At 38.0% G+C, this 15760-nt stretch overlaps 3 protein-coding genes across 3 annotated transcripts; all 3 read right to left on the minus strand.

Annotated features, from left to right (window-relative positions):
* Positions 1 to 1125, minus strand: LOC132167005 (probable carboxylesterase 5). The gene has a single exon (XM_059577893.1). It carries the CDS (start codon positions 1062 to 1064, stop codon positions 156 to 158), a length of 909 nt encoding a protein of 302 aa, XP_059433876.1. The 5' UTR covers positions 1065 to 1125; the 3' UTR covers positions 1 to 155.
* Positions 1126 to 9039: 7914 nt separating this feature from the next.
* LOC132167110 (2-hydroxyisoflavanone dehydratase-like) lies at positions 9040 to 10271 on the minus strand. The gene has a single exon (XM_059578007.1). The coding sequence runs from the start codon at positions 10040 to 10042 to the stop codon at positions 9134 to 9136; it is 909 nt and encodes a 302-aa protein (XP_059433990.1). The 5' UTR covers positions 10043 to 10271; the 3' UTR covers positions 9040 to 9133.
* Positions 10272 to 13541: 3270 nt separating this feature from the next.
* On the minus strand, positions 13542 to 14649 carry LOC132165109 (2-hydroxyisoflavanone dehydratase-like). Its single transcript, XM_059575613.1, has one exon. The coding sequence runs from the start codon at positions 14645 to 14647 to the stop codon at positions 13610 to 13612; it is 1038 nt and encodes a 345-aa protein (XP_059431596.1). The 5' UTR covers positions 14648 to 14649; the 3' UTR covers positions 13542 to 13609.
* Between the last annotated feature and the right edge of the window lie 1111 nt (positions 14650 to 15760).

Here is a 15760-nt window from a genome sequence, read left to right on the forward strand (position 1 = left end):
TAGGATGTATTACAAAGCCCAAAAAAGTAACTAAATATGATGATTATAAGAACATAATCATCCACTAACATCACCAAAACATTTATTTAAATCATGCTTAAAAAAAAAAAAAAAAAAAAAAAACGCTCATAAGACAGCAGGTGATAATCATCAGGCTAATCTTGATTAAAGAAAGCAGCCACCTGTTTCAAGAGGGTCAGAGCCTTCTCACACTTTGGGTTAAACAGATGAAACACATGGTCCTCTCCTTTCGTCTCCACTATGTCTACCACCCCACCCCACCCACTCTTCCGCAGTGACTCGTAATAATTCCATCCCCTATCCCTCAACGCATCTTTCTCAGCGACCACAACCAGCACCCTGGAGCACCCCAGGCTCCGCAATTTCGGATCTGGCGCCGGGTAGAAACTCGGGTCATCCGGCCCGCTCATTGTCGGGTAAATATACTTCATCAATTTGCCGGGCTCACCGTTCCCAAAAAAAGGGTGGACGATCACCATCCCTAAGATCTTGAACCCCAGCAGCCGCTCGTCGACGCCGGCGCGCCGCGCCATGCTGTGCGCGATGTTGGCTCCGGCGCTATCTCCAGCCAAGAAGACTCGTTCGAAATCCGCGTGATTATTAAGCCAAGCCTCGGGCCCGTCGCCCTTGCTGTGCGCGGCAGCCCATTGGATGGCGGTTAATGTGTCGTCGTACGCAATGGGAAGAGGGTGCTCGGGAGCTCTTCTGTAGTGGATGGACACGGCCACGACGTTCGCTTCGGCGGCGACGGAGCTGACGTAGTTGTGGTAAAGAGGAGAGAAGGGGGTTTCGACGCAAAAGGCGCCGCCATGGATGTAAATGAGGAGGGGAAGCTTGCGGGCGGAGGTGGTGTTGGGGAGGTAGAGGCGAGCGGACAAGCCGGTTTCGGGGGAGATTGTGATGTCTTTGGAGTGGACGCCGGTGAGGGGATCGGTGGTGGGCGGTAAAGTTTCGGTGCCGAGGAGCCTGTCGACTCTGCCATCTTTGTAGACACGGAAGAAGGGAGGGAAGTCATGGGCTACTTCATTGCTGTGAGGATCCATTTGTCAGAGAGAAGTAGAGGGGAATTTGATGCAACTGCTGCTTCCTTTGTATATCATATGAGAGATGATAGTGTGAAACAGCATGTGAGCAAGTCTTAGTCAATGACGTATTTATTAAAAAAATAATAATAATAAGTCTTAGTCAATGATGAAATTGTTGACCATTCCCAAAAAACTAGGGGGAGGCAGCGCCCCAATCATCTTATGAAAAATTTCAGGTCCATTCTTGAGTTTTGTGCTTACATGAACTTGAGAGTAGGGCACTGCTTACACGTGGAATAATGGGTGAAATGAAGAAAAGACTTTGTGATGCAAATAATTGTTAAGCTAATGCAGAAGAAGATACATTTAGGCTTTCAACCAAAATTGTAGACAAAGAGGATCAACCATGTGTTTCAATCACGGTAGGGCCAAAAGGAATAAAGAAAAATGAGAATTATCATAATAAGAAACGTCGACCTAAACCATGGATAAAAAATATGAAGAAACCCAAAGAAAGCACATCAAAGAATCAATCCAAGGAAATCGGAGAGTCAAAGGTAGTATACTAAATTATCTTTATTGTCTTTCCATGTTTAAATTTGTTTTGATGTGATTATAGTATATTATTAATCTTATTAAACGCATACGATTTTTACAGGATATAGAAATACATGATTGCAACACACAGAAGAGCAACGAGGATATCGCATATAGTCATGTTCCTAGCTTTACCCAAATATCTAGGGTAATATATTCATAAATACTATTTTTAATTTGATATTATTAATTATGAAGTTTCATACTTGACTTATTTAGTTGATTTAGTGATAAGCTTATAATAAATTCAATTATGCCTTATTTTCTTTATGACGGTTTTTTTATTTTTTTCTCTAGATACTTGCATCTCGTAGTTTCCCTAATCAAAACTTTCTAGAAGATGAACCAACTAAAGAAGTTAAAAAATGAAGGTATATTACCTTTCTAACTCGTCAATTTTTTTAAAAAAAAAAATTAAAGTTTTAAGTGAATAATTTAGTTGATTTTTATTTTTTATTTTTTATTATTATTTTTAATTCATCAAGAAGCGAAGGAAGGAGGATGATGTGAGAACTAAATGTCGTTGGCAAAAAAAATTCAACATGTGCTCGGAGATGGAGTTTTTGTAGTTTAAAAATTTAATCATTTTGTGTTACACTATATTTGGCTCTTGAATGTAAGATGACCTTATATTTGGCTCTTAAATGTAAGATGACAATATTTGTATTTTGTAGTGATTTTTGGATTAAAATTTTTGGAAAAAACTTTGCTTTAGATATTGCTTTCACAGTATTTGCTTAAGATGTGTCCTTTGCTTCAGATTTGTCGAAAAAGAAAAAAAAATTGTATTTAGATATTGCTTCATGGTATTTGCTTAAGATATAAAATTCTTAATGTGCTGATCAAATATTGTTTTTTGAATGAAGAGGTATTTGAATTGGTTTGTAATTTCTCACCACCAATCTGTTTGGGTTTCTATTACCATAGCCGCAATAATAGTCATAGTCTGTTTGGGTTTCTACATAATCCAGCTCAACAATAGTCACCAATCTGTTTGGATTTCACAATGAAACGAGTATTTACAGATTACCTCTTCAAAGTCAATGGAAAATTAGATTTGGGAGATAGCCTTCCCTCTCTCTATAAAACACTACAGGAAAGGAAAGTTACAATAAAGATAGAATGAAAATAAAGGAGAAAATAAACAAAATCAAAACAATAATTTCAAAATGGAATAAAATTAAAACCCATTAACTATGCAAAAAAAAAAAAACCAGAAAACCATCTTCCTCCACGAAAGGAAAGCTACAATAAAGATAGAAAGAAAATAAAGGAGAAAATAAACAAAATCAAAAAAATAATTTCGAAATAAAGAAAATTAAAACCCATTAACTATGAAAAAAAAAGAAACCAGAAACCAGAAAAAATAAAAAATAAAAAACCATCTTCCGCCAAGAAAGGAAAGCTACAATAAAGATACAATGAAAATAAAGGAGAAAATAAACAAAATCAAAACAATAATTTCAAAATAAAAAAAAAATTAAAACCCACTAACTATGAAAAAAAAAAAAACCGTCTTCCTCCAGGAAAGGAAAGCTACAATAAAGATACAATGAAAATAAAGGAGAAAATAAACAAAATTAAAACAATAATTTCGAAATAAAGAAAATTAAAACCCATTAACTATGAAAAAAAAAACCAGAAACCAGAAAAACCATCTTCCTCATCTTCGTCATCATCATCGTCCTCAACATCTCCGTCAACGACGTCCAGCTCCCATCATTCTCCATCGCTAACAGCACCGCCACCTTCACCTTCTCCCAGTACCGCCGCCATCCGAAACCCCAACCGCTCCATCTTCTCCCACTACTACAGCACTCTCCAGCTCCTCTACTCTGGGTCCCAAGTCGGCTTCATGTTCATCCCCGCCAGGGCGATCGACCTCGGCCAGACCCAGTACATGGCCACCACCTTCTCCGTCTAGTCCTTCCCCTTGACGGCGCCCCAAATAGTCGGAGCCATGGTACCCCAACATTCCTTCCCCTCTCTGGCCCCCGAAACCAACGGACCCATGGCCCCCGCTCGCCGGCAGCGGGTTTCGAGTCGGCCCAACAAAGGAGAGGCCACTTTTTCTCTGCAGATGTGGGGATGGAGGATTTGAAGGAGTTTGTCTAACGGAGGATTAGCGTGGGTTGTTGCCGTTTTGTTTGTTTTATTGTTATTTTTAATTAAGAGAGTGACGTGTCATAATTTTAGCCTTAGATTTCTATAGAGAAATCTAAGCCCTTAACTGGATATTGTCCAGTCCATTATGGACTGGAGAGGATCCGGATCCGTATGAAGGAGTGGCAAAGGGTGCATGGGAGGAACATGGGTCAACAGATTCAACAACTATTAGCCAATCTACTCACTGCCCAGTCTCACTCAAATGGTACGACTAGTTCTCTATTACACAAGCTGAAAGATGATTTGGCCGAGAAACAGATCGAGGATGATCTTTTTTGGCGACAGAGAGCAAAAAAAGATTGGTTGAGGTTTGGGGATCGAAATACTCGATATTTTCACGCATGTGTGAGTCAGAAGAAAAAATCTAGTCTGCTTGTGGATATCACGACGCACAGGGACAAAAGTGGGAGACTCAACAACTCGTTGGAGATGCATTTGTCTGATACTTTCAAGAGCTGTTAACTGCCGAAGGGTCGAGAAACCTGGAGCCGATTTCGGAGACCATGGACGCAATGGTGACTCAATCTATGAGTGACTCCCTTTTGAAAGAATTTACAGATGAAGAGGTGGGGAGAGCTCTCACTCAAATGGACCCTTTAAAAGCACCCAGTCCTGATGGGTTTTCCGCTAGTTTTTTTCAAAAAAACTAGGCGTCCATTGGAGAAGAGGTTAGCCAAGCTGTAATTCATATTTTGAATAATAGATGCATGAATAAAGAGCTCAATTTAACCTATATTGCATTGATACCAAAAATTGCAAATCCAACTTGTGTTACTGAATTCTGGCCCATAAGTCTTTGTAACGTCTTTTACAAGTTGCTTTCCAAAACCCTTGCGAATAGACTTAAATTGGTGTTCCCTGGAATTATTTTCCATAACCAAAGTGCATTCATACCGGGCCGGCTCATAACGGACAACATCTTGGCGGCTTATGAGATTCTACATACAATGCAGTCGAGGATGTCGGGGAAAGTAGGTTATATGGCATAAAGCTCGACATGAGCAAAGCCTATGACATGGTGGAATGGAGTTTTTTGGAAGCAGTCATATGTAGGATGGGTTTTGATAAGAGATGGATCCAGATGATAATGATGTGTGTCACATCGGCTACATATGAGGTCCTTGTTAATGGATCTCCTACGGGGCAGATTATCCCTTCTAGGGGTATCCGACAAGGGGATCTTATCTCACTTTATTTGTTTTTGTTATGTGCAGAAGCTCTTAGCTCCCTTTTGTCACGGGTGAAGAGCAATGGTGAATTACCTGGAGTTCCTACCTTTAAGACAGGGCCTCAGTTAAACCACCTCTTCTTTGTTGACGATAGCTTGCTGTTTTGTAAAGCTATCCCCACTCATTGGCATCAACTAACAAAAATTCTACATATGTACGAGAAGGCCTCGGGACAGCGGTTAAACTGAGCTAAAACATCTATTTTTTTCAGCCGCAACACTACCCCAGATCCGAAGACAGAGATTTTGAGATTATCAAGGATTTCTGCCACTTAGAGATACGAAAAATATCGTGGCTTATCTACTCTTGTGGGAAAATCTCGCAATCAGGCTTTCAAGAGTATCAAGGACAAAGTTCATAGGCATCTCGGAGATTGGAAGCTAAAATTGTTATCACAAGCTGAAAAGGAGATTTTTTTGAAAGGAGCGATCCAAGCAATCCCGTTGTATAGCATGAGTATATTCCTTCTTCCAAAGGGTTTATTCACCGAAATTAATTCTTTGATGTAGAAGTTTTGGTGGGGGTCTCACGAAAATGAGTCTCTTATTCATTGGATGAGGTGGAGTAAAATGTCCATGTCGAAAGACCGTGGTGGAATGGGCTTCTGCAACTTGGTGAATTTTAATAAGGCCCTATTGGCGAAACAATACTGGCGATTGTTACAAGCCCCGAAAAGTCTCACGGCTAGAATCCTCAAGGCAAAATACTATCTAAATACCTCTTTATTGGAAGCTAAATTGACCACGAAACCGTCTTTTGCTTGGAGAAGCATCCAAGGCGCTAGGGATCTTATTGAGGAGGGAATGATATGGCACATTGGTAATGGGCAATCGGTAAATATCTGGGGGTATAAATGGATCCCAATTCCATCCACTTACAGGCTCCAATCCCCTCCGATGGTGTTGGATCCAAGAAGCAAAGTGAGTGAGCTCTTTGACCGGGAAAATGTAGGATGGAATCAAAATTTGCTATCAAGTATTTTTTTTTTTTTTTCTGAGGAGGAGGTGGCAGCAATTAAGTCCATTCCTATTAGCCAGTTGAACCAACCAAATCTTCAGATTTAGAGGGGGATGAATTCGGGGGTTTTCTCGGTCAAAAGTGCCTATCACTTAACCAATGAGTTGGAACACAGGAGAAATCCGAAAGGTTCAACCCAGAAAGAGGAGAGTTTTCTGTGGAAGACCATCTGGAAAATACCTCTCCCAAATACTGCTAGAAACTTTTTTTGGAGAGCTTGCCACAACCTCCTACTGACTAAGGATAATCTTCATAGGCGAAAGGTGGTGAAGGAGCCTATGTGCTGATCTACAAGAAGGAACCAGAGACGGTGTTGCATGAGTTATGGGGATGCCCAGAAGCTTCGGACGTATGGAGAAGTAGCAAAAGGTTGTTCCAAAAATGTAAGCAAGAGGGGACCAGTTTCTTGCAGCTAGCGGAACAAATTTTTCTGAGATGCAACTTGGAAGATTATACGGTGTTTGTGAGCTTCAATAGATATGGTTTCGTAGAAACACATGGATCCACGAGGGACAGTTTTCCAGCCGAAGCGCTATTTTGCAGAAATCAGCTGTGTCTATCGCGGAGTTCCAGAAGCTTCACAACCAGGGTTCTCAACGAGATGCAGTGAATCCTGTTGATCGTGGGAAATTATGGACAGCCCCTGGTCAAGGATGGTTCAAAGCAAATTGGGATGTGGCCATAGACAAAACTCATGATAGAGTGGGAATTGGAGTCATAATCTGAGAGGAGAAAGGGTAGGTCATTGTGGCAATGAGCAAGACAAGACTGGGTTCTTTGGAGCTGTCTACTGGGGAAGCTTTAGGAGCCTTTCATGCAGCTCATCTTAGTATGGATTTGGGACTGCAACACCTTATCCTGGAGGGAGATGCTAAGCAAATAGTGGAGGCTGTCAACTCCTCAACGAGTACGTGGAGTCAATTTGGACACCTGGTGGACGATACTCGACGCCTTCTACGGACACTCCCTCGGTGGACTTGTGTTTTTGTTCATCAGGAAGCAAATGAGGCTGCACACAGGCTTGCAAAAGCAGCCATAACAGATGTCAGTGATAGAATATGGAGGAACCAAACTCCAAATTATATTAGTGATATTGTATTGATGGAGCAATCAGCTTTATCTCATGAGTGTTGATAGGGTCCCTAACTCCGCCTCCTGATCTTTATTAATAAGAATATTTGAATCTTTCATTCAAAAAAAAAAAAAATTGGGTAAAAAAAGAAACACTAAAGTGACGGAGTATGGGACCCTCTGTGATTCTGAATGTACTTAAAAAAATAAAAATAAAAATAAAAAGTTTTTTTAGGTGCGTTCAATGTAATGCTATAAGTTCCTATCGTGTCCTTCTTAAGTCCTTCCAAAAATGATATAACTATTAAAATCACTATTGAGTTTGTAATTGATCATTATTAGATTTTGATCAAATAGTAATTTTAATAACCACATCATTTTTAAAATGACTCAAAAGGATCATAAAATAGACTTCTAAAATTACTCGCGTTCATATGTTCACTCACTTGCATGCTATGGCGAACAATTCAACGAGCTTATTTAAAAAAAAATTAAAAAAAAAAAAAGATTTGTTCATTGGTGACGTCAGCGTAAAAGAGTTGGCTATTTACAAAAAAAAAAAAGATCGCTTTACACGGGCTGCAATAGAGCAAATCACAATCGTTTACTCAGGCCCATAAAATGTCATCTCAACAATCCGGGTCGCAGGCTCCCAACCAGATTATTAATCCGCTTTTTTAACAAGACCATGAGGTTTATCTTTTTTTTTTGACAAATCAATTTTTTAAGTTTAAAAATGATCAAATTATTCGATCCATACACTTGTTGTAAAGGGTTTTAATTAAAATTGTGATACGTAAACAAAAGACCATAAACCAAAAGAAATAGTTCTATGTGGACAACAATATCATCTTAACTTGACACAAAATAAAAATAAAAAAAGAGGGAGGTGAGTTGTGGCAGGCGAGACGGGGGGTTGGCCACGCACCCTATCCCTAGACCTAGGAGGTGCAAATGAGGCTCCAAGAGGATAATTCCCCCCTTGGCCGTGTATCCTGGTGGGACTAGGATTCTTACTTTTTGAGAACACGGAGAAGACTAGAAAGTTCTTCATCCCTCATCCCAGTCATGTTTTTCATCACCATGGAAGAAGAAAGAAGAAAATTCAAATTGCCCATTAAGTCAAGCAGTGGCCATAATCTATGTAAATATATTATTATTAAAGTCGCAACCCACCTAAGCCCCTCGGCTAGGGCTGGCTCAATATATTTTAAGGCTTACCACAAAAATTTTAAGTGAAGCATTTTTTCTTTTCTATATTTAAATACTAAATAAATAATATTTATTTTAATAATATTATTGTATTTTTATTTAAAAATTATTCTTCTCGCTTTTTGGAATGCAAAATTACTGATTAATTACCGTATAAAATATTTTATAAACTTTCCATCGAAATATATAGAGTTGAATATTTTATTATTATATTTATTACTATTAATGTTGTAAGCCTTATTTATTTTCTAATGTTGGAGAATCAAATGATATTAATGCCTTTTTAAAAAAAAAATTAAGTAATGGGCCTTAATTAAAGTGTATCTATTGACGACAATTAGGTCTTTAATTTTGTTTTTTTTTTTATGAATATTTTTTAAAAAAAAAAAAGAAATTTATTAATTGACAACCTTATTAAATTAGAGACCTTATGTGTGACAGCCTAACTTGCTTAAGGGTTGGGCTGGCCCTGCGGGTCGTCCCACCCACCCATACACGCTCACCAGCGAGTGGTGTAAGTTGATGAGTTGCAACTCAATCTCTCACAAGTAGACAAAGTGGGTGATTGTTATGATCATATGTTTGTTGAGGAGGAGGAGGCATAATATGAACCTTAGAGTTGTGAAGGTAACTTAATTGGTTTCCTTTGAACCTTAATGGTGCTTCATCGTAAATAATCCATGAATTTTACACACAGCCCGTCAATCAACGTGTAAACACATAATCTAATAATCAAACACTAAACAAACAAACATTGAAACTACCAGGTACAGCATGACAAACAAAATAACTCGATCAGTCCAGATTTATGAAATCAACCATGGCTTGAATCAGGGGCTCCACCTTGTGACTCCTAGGATTCAACAGAAAAAACCCGTGCCCCTCTCCTTCCGTTTCATAAGAACACAGGGTCCCACCCCACCCACTCTTTCTCAAAACCTCTGAATAACCCAACCCTATATCTCGCAACGAATCTTTCTCCGCCACACAAACCAGCACCTTCCCCCCAGCCATACTCGGCAATTTCGGATCCACTTCCGGGTACATTATCGGGTCACTTAACCCGGCGCTCGTTGGGTACATAACACCGTACATTTTACTGGACTCTTTACCACCGAAAAATGGGTGAACCATTAGTAACCCGAGAATGTTAGGGCCAGCCAACCCGCTCGCGCCAGCCTGAACAGCAACGTAGTGGGCTATGTTGGCCCCGGCGCTCTCCCCCGCCAAGAAAACCCGCCCGAAATCAGCATGCTCGTTCAGCCACGGGTCGGGTCCTTGACCTTTCGAGTGGGTAGCGATCCACTGCAGTGCGGCCCACGAGTCGTGATGCGCGGTTGGTAGAGGGTGCTCCGGGGCAAGCCTGTAGTCAACGGAGATAACAACCGCACGTGCCGCGGAGGCCAGAGAGAGAAGAAAATTATGGAAGGTCTTGTTGAAAGGGGATCCAACGCAGAAGGCTCCACCGTGGTAGTGAACGACGAGTGGCAACTTGTGATCTGGGCCGTTGATTTTTGGGAGGAAGAGGCGGGCAGAGACGCCGGATTCGGAAGAGACGACGACGTCTCTGGATTGCACGTGGGTTTTGGGGTCTAGACCAGTAGGAAAACAGTCAGGGACCCCGTACCTCTCAACGCGGCCATCTTTGTATACTTTGAAGTAGGGTGGGAATTCATGGGTTGTTTCATTGGTGCTGGAATCCATTCCAAAATATGCGTCTGAGGTTGTGAGAGAGGAGAAACAAGCTTACCAAACGAAAGAGAAAATGCGATCAAATTATAGAAAGGATTTTACCAACTACCAACAGATCATGCGTTTGATTTCATTCACAAGTAAATGTTGTTTATTGGGCTGCCGTATCAGGATAAAAACAACTCATCACTATCCATGGTCAACCCTTGCTCGGATTGGTCCTCTTTGTCATAGGGCTGTAAATGAATCTGGTTTCGGCCAATCGTATCACAAAAATATGTTTAATTATTAAAAAATAATATTTGGGTTAAATACATTTTTGTCCTAGGTCATTTAATGACTTTATTTTTTGTCTCAGGTTTAGTTTTTATCCCAAGAAATATTTCGGATTTACATAAAAATAAAAATAGTACTTTCACTTAAATTTTGCCCAAAATTTAAAGAAAAGTCACATCAGTATCATTAAAAAATCGGTATTTATATACCTAATTAAAAATAAAAAAATAATAATGTGGCTCTATAAAGACTTGCAGAAAGAAATTGTAAAAAAATAATAATAGTAATGGACTAATTTTTACTGTAATCCTCCTAGTCGTATTGCATCTGCATACTAGCCTATGAAATAGCATGTTTCATTACTATATTAACTAACAAGTTTATATGTTAATACTTGTACATTACAATATTATATTTATATAGGATATTACTATACAATATATACGTACGAGCTACTTAACGAGTTGAGTCGAACTTATAATATATGTTTACGAGTAATGTTACAAGTCCCTCTTGTGTCTCTCCAAAAATGATGTGGCTCTTAAAATCATCATTAAGCTTATGATTGATCACTATTGAATTTTGATTTTTTTTTTTATTATTTCTAATTATGTATATGGACCCGTGTCAATTTTTTAGGGGTGCTGACTTGGATTTCCATCAATTTTTTAACGAAATTTAGACGGAGGTACCATCTCTGTTTTTAACTATTATTGAGGTACCACCTATAATACAAAATGAAACCGATAGAGTAAAAAATAAAGTTGTTAAACCACATGAGAAAAGAAGTATTTAATCCTAAAAAAAATTCTAAATTCTAAAATTCATGCCGTTCTTTGTCTAACCGTTTGTAAAATATCACTTTATTGTCCCCAAGGGGTAGCTCAATCGGCTGTGAACCACGCCTAATGAAGCGGCGGTCACTAGTTCGAAACCCCCTTCCCTCTTCCCTTGTGTGGACATGTCAAAAAAAATAAAAATAAAAATAAAAATAAAAAATCACTTTATTAAAATTAGGATGACTTGTTATTTATGACAATTGAAAGTATTTTTATCAGCTTATTCTTTTATAGACAAAGTTTGAAAAGGTTTGAGTAGAAAATTTGTTAGGGGATTAATTGTTCAAGCACTTAAGAGATAAATAAGGGTATTCGAAGAATTTTAACACTTCTTAAATTAATTCAAGAGTTGAATAATAATAATAATTTTTGCTTAATTTTATTAATGAGCTTAATGATGTCTTTAAATAGAAGGTTACAATAATGCATAATAAAAATAAAAGACTAACATGAATAATCTAGTCTAATATTTTAAATTTAATCGTAATTCTAATGTTATCAATAAAGATAACTTATTATCTCTAAGATATTTTAACCTCTACTACTAGACTCATAACAAAATGGACAGAGTTTTTCTTCAAATTGGGTTGGAGAAAATTTCTTCAACTTAATCTATAAAAATGACGTGTGTAATAAGCTTGTCTTAAATAATACACTTCTCTTAAATTTTAATGGACATTGTCTATTAATTTTTTAAAAGAATAAGCTTCATTTCAAATGTGAAGAATAAATTTGTTTAAAAGAAAATACATTTTACCGCACTTTTTTTTTTTTTTTTAGTGAATTTTTTCATCCTCATTCCATAATAAGAGATTCATAAAACTCTTATAGAGAAACATAGCCAAAAGCTATGAAAAGTACAACATTGTAGATACACTGAAAATCTAACAATGAAAAACGTATCTACCTCCTCCAATCCAACTCATGTACACACTTCATTTAAAGGGCAGATCTACTCTGAGCAAATTAGATCTGAATATATGTGTAGGTCTTATCCCTAAAAAAATAAGTTTTATTGACTCGGCCATGAGACAAACCTCTTACACCAAAACCATCCCTCCTCAACTCAAAGGCCAGGATAACACAACAAAATAAGAGCAAAACAAAGAAAACTAGCATTAATGCCAAGATCCAATAGAGAAAACCCGATGCATGAGGCTCACCACAAAGTACATGAGATCCCCACAATCCACACTCCGGCTCGCACAACCCACATTCGGCACGTGCCAAAAAGAAGAGAGAAAAAGTTCGGTATCTACAGGGCATAGTGGTACCGAGGAGAAGCATGTAGTAGTGCATACAGAATTGGGCCTGTGGCAGAAGAGTAAATTGGCAACACAAGGAGCCGATCTAAGTTTCCCAACAAAACATCGATGAAACCCAAGTGTGAGTAGAAGCCAAAAGACGAGGTGGAAGGGACGGCTGCTGCTGTTACTGAATAGAGACACTATTGTTGGGTTCCAAAATCAAAACATAGCAAAGAAAATGAAATAAAGAACAAAAAATAGGGTGGAATCCCATCCCTCTTCACGGTCTCACAGGAGAGAGACTAGAGAGAGGCTAGGGTTTTTTTTTTTCAAGTTGTGAATTCCTTTTACGGTAGTTGATACCGTAGAAAGGGAAAAATCATATTTAGTCTTTAGGTTTTCGTCTGATTTGAATTTAATCCTTGGTTTTCAATTTTAAGAATAAAATCCTTAGGTTTTGTTCAAGTTTAAAATATGTCACTTTATCACTTTACCGTCAAAATTAACAGTTTGTCATCTACCACACATGTCTCATTTGACATGTCAATGTTCATCTCAACACCCTAATGCAATGCCACACTAACATAATCAAAGTCTTTTGTTACTAACTTACTGTGAGTTTAATGGAATTTTTTGAATCTTTTTGTGTATTTATTTATTTACTTTTTTAAAAATAAACGACTAACACATGTTAACGTTACATTGCAATTGAGTGTTTATAGAGTAATTCTAAATGGCCTATTTATGTTTTACTAAGAATGATGTAGCTATTAAAATTATTCTTGGATCAAAACTTAATAATGATCAATCACAAGCCCAATAATGATTTTAATAGCTACATTATTTTTAATAAAATACAAGTAGGCCTCTTAAAATTACTCTGAATGACATATCAAATCAAAAATGTGGCAGATGACAAACCATTAGCTTTGATGGTAAATTAAAAATGGACCTATTTTAAACTTGAAATTTCCTGAAGACTATATCCTTGAAATTGAAAACTCAGTAACTAAATTAAAACCAGACGAAAACTTGAGAGGTAAAATTTATAATTTTAAAATGCCAATCTACCAACATGAATTTCATAATTTTAAAATTTATAATTTATTTTTGAAATGCCAATCTACCACCATAACGAGTATAACAATCTAATAAATAACAATTATTTCATTTATTTTTAGTTAAATTACTACAACATCGACAACCAAAATAAGTCGTCAGTCCTGATTTATAAAATCAGCCATGACTTTAGTCAGGGGCTTGATCTTTTCACTACCAGGATTCAACACAAAAAAGGCATGCTCCTCTCCTTCCGAATCATAAAACGACACCGCCCCACCCCACCCACTCTTACCCAATGTTTCAGAATACGCCACCCCTCTATCTCGCAACCAATCTTTCTCTGCCACACAAACAAGCGCCTTCACACCAGCCATACGCGACAAATTCGGATCCAATTCCGGGTAGAGTATCGGGTCACTGAACCCGGTACTCGTTGGACACATATAACTGTAGATTTTATCTAGCTCTTTACCACCGAAAAATGGATGCATTATGAGTAACCCAACAATCTTTGGGCCAATCAATTCAGTGGCACCAGCTTGAACTGCCACGTAGTGGGCTATGTTGGCCCCGGCGCTCTCCCCCGCCAAGAAAACCCGCCCGAAATCCGCATACTCGTTAAGCCACGGGTCGGGTCCTTGGCCGTTAGAGTGGGTAGCGATCCACTGCAGCGCGGCCCACGAGTCCTGATGCGCTGTTGGTAGAGGGTGCTCCGGGGCAAGCCTATAGTCAACGGAGATTACAATGGCGTTGGCCTCTGCGGTAAGGAGTAAAAGAAAATTATGGAAGGCCCTGTCGAAAGGCGATCCCTTGCAGAAGCCTCCACCGTGGTAGTGAACGACGAGTGGCAACTTGTGATCTGGGTGGCTGTTTTTTGGGAGGAAGAGGCGGGCCGATACGCCGGATTCCGAAGAGACGACGACGTCTTTGGTTTGGACGTGGGTTTTGGGATCTAGGCCAGTGGGAGCAGGGTCAGGGACGGCGACCCTCCCCAATCTCTCCACGCGGCCATCTTTGTATACTCTGAAGTAGGGTGGGAATTCGTGGGTTATTTCATTGGTGCTTGAATCCATCGCCAAATGAGAGTGAGAGAGAGAGAATGGTGGGGGTGGTTGTACTGAAGAAATGATCAAAGAAAATGAATCAAATAGATTATAGGAAAGGAAAAGAAAATTCAGTACAGTAAAAAGCATCCAGCGCCAGACGGTCGTTGCACGTCTCAAAAGTCCCAACAAAACGGCCGTATATGCCCTTGAACAATGGGTCGCGTGGGGTTCATAATTCTGACGCAGTGCATTACGTAGGTCACGACTCACACTCTTCAATTATCAAGGATAAAGAAAAATATCTCTTACAATTTAAAATATATTTCTAAATTCTAAAATTCGTTCCCTTCTTTGTCTGAAATGATTGTAAATTGTCACTCAATTAAAAACTGACATCTTATCTATTACAATCGACAATTGTGAATATTTTTATCAGCTTATTTTGTTAGGTAGAAAATGTTTTGAGTATAAAATTGTCTATTGATTTTTTTAAAGAATAAGAATAAACTTTTTGAGATCTTACTTGGGGTGAAGCAAAAGAGGCACTCGGCGTGCTCGGCATATCAGTGCAATTATTTTATTCTTTTTAAATATTAAAAAAATCACGGCATGCTTTCTAAATCATGACTCACTTACTTGATGAGATATCACATTTTTTATAGACAGTATTTTTTAAAGTCATTTGAAGCAAGAAACAATTGGAATTTCATAATTTTAAAATCTACATTTTTTAAATTGCAGGGCAGTCCTTATCCAATTCTGATATAAATATAATTTTTTTTTTAAACCAGTTTGAATGAAATATTTTTTAACTTATTTAAAATAATGTCAAGTGTCTATAAATATTTAAAATTTAGATTAAATTTTTAACGTTATTAATAGCAGTTTATTAAAGTAAACTTATACCAAGTTTAATGTGTTTTTTAAATGTTTATAGACACTTAGCACTATTTTAAATGAGTTGAAATGATGATATTTCTTTCCGACTAATTTGGAGAAAATTTTTATCCTTATGATGATATGACCATTTAAATAAATGGGTGACACAACATGACCCTCATATTCTGAATAAATTTTGCGAGGACAAAATTAACATCCTCCATATTCTAGCATGCACTATTTCCTCTCAATATACAATGTTCAAACACTACTTGACTGTGAGATCATTAGCAACCGATAAACATATTACAATGAGGCTCAAAGTTTAATGATTGCATACAATACAAAACTAATAGATAAATAATTCAAGTCAATATTTTT

Source organism: Corylus avellana, chromosome ca1 (genome assembly GCF_901000735.1).
Source record: "Corylus avellana chromosome ca1, CavTom2PMs-1.0".
Taxonomy (NCBI): domain Eukaryota; kingdom Viridiplantae; phylum Streptophyta; class Magnoliopsida; order Fagales; family Betulaceae; genus Corylus; species Corylus avellana.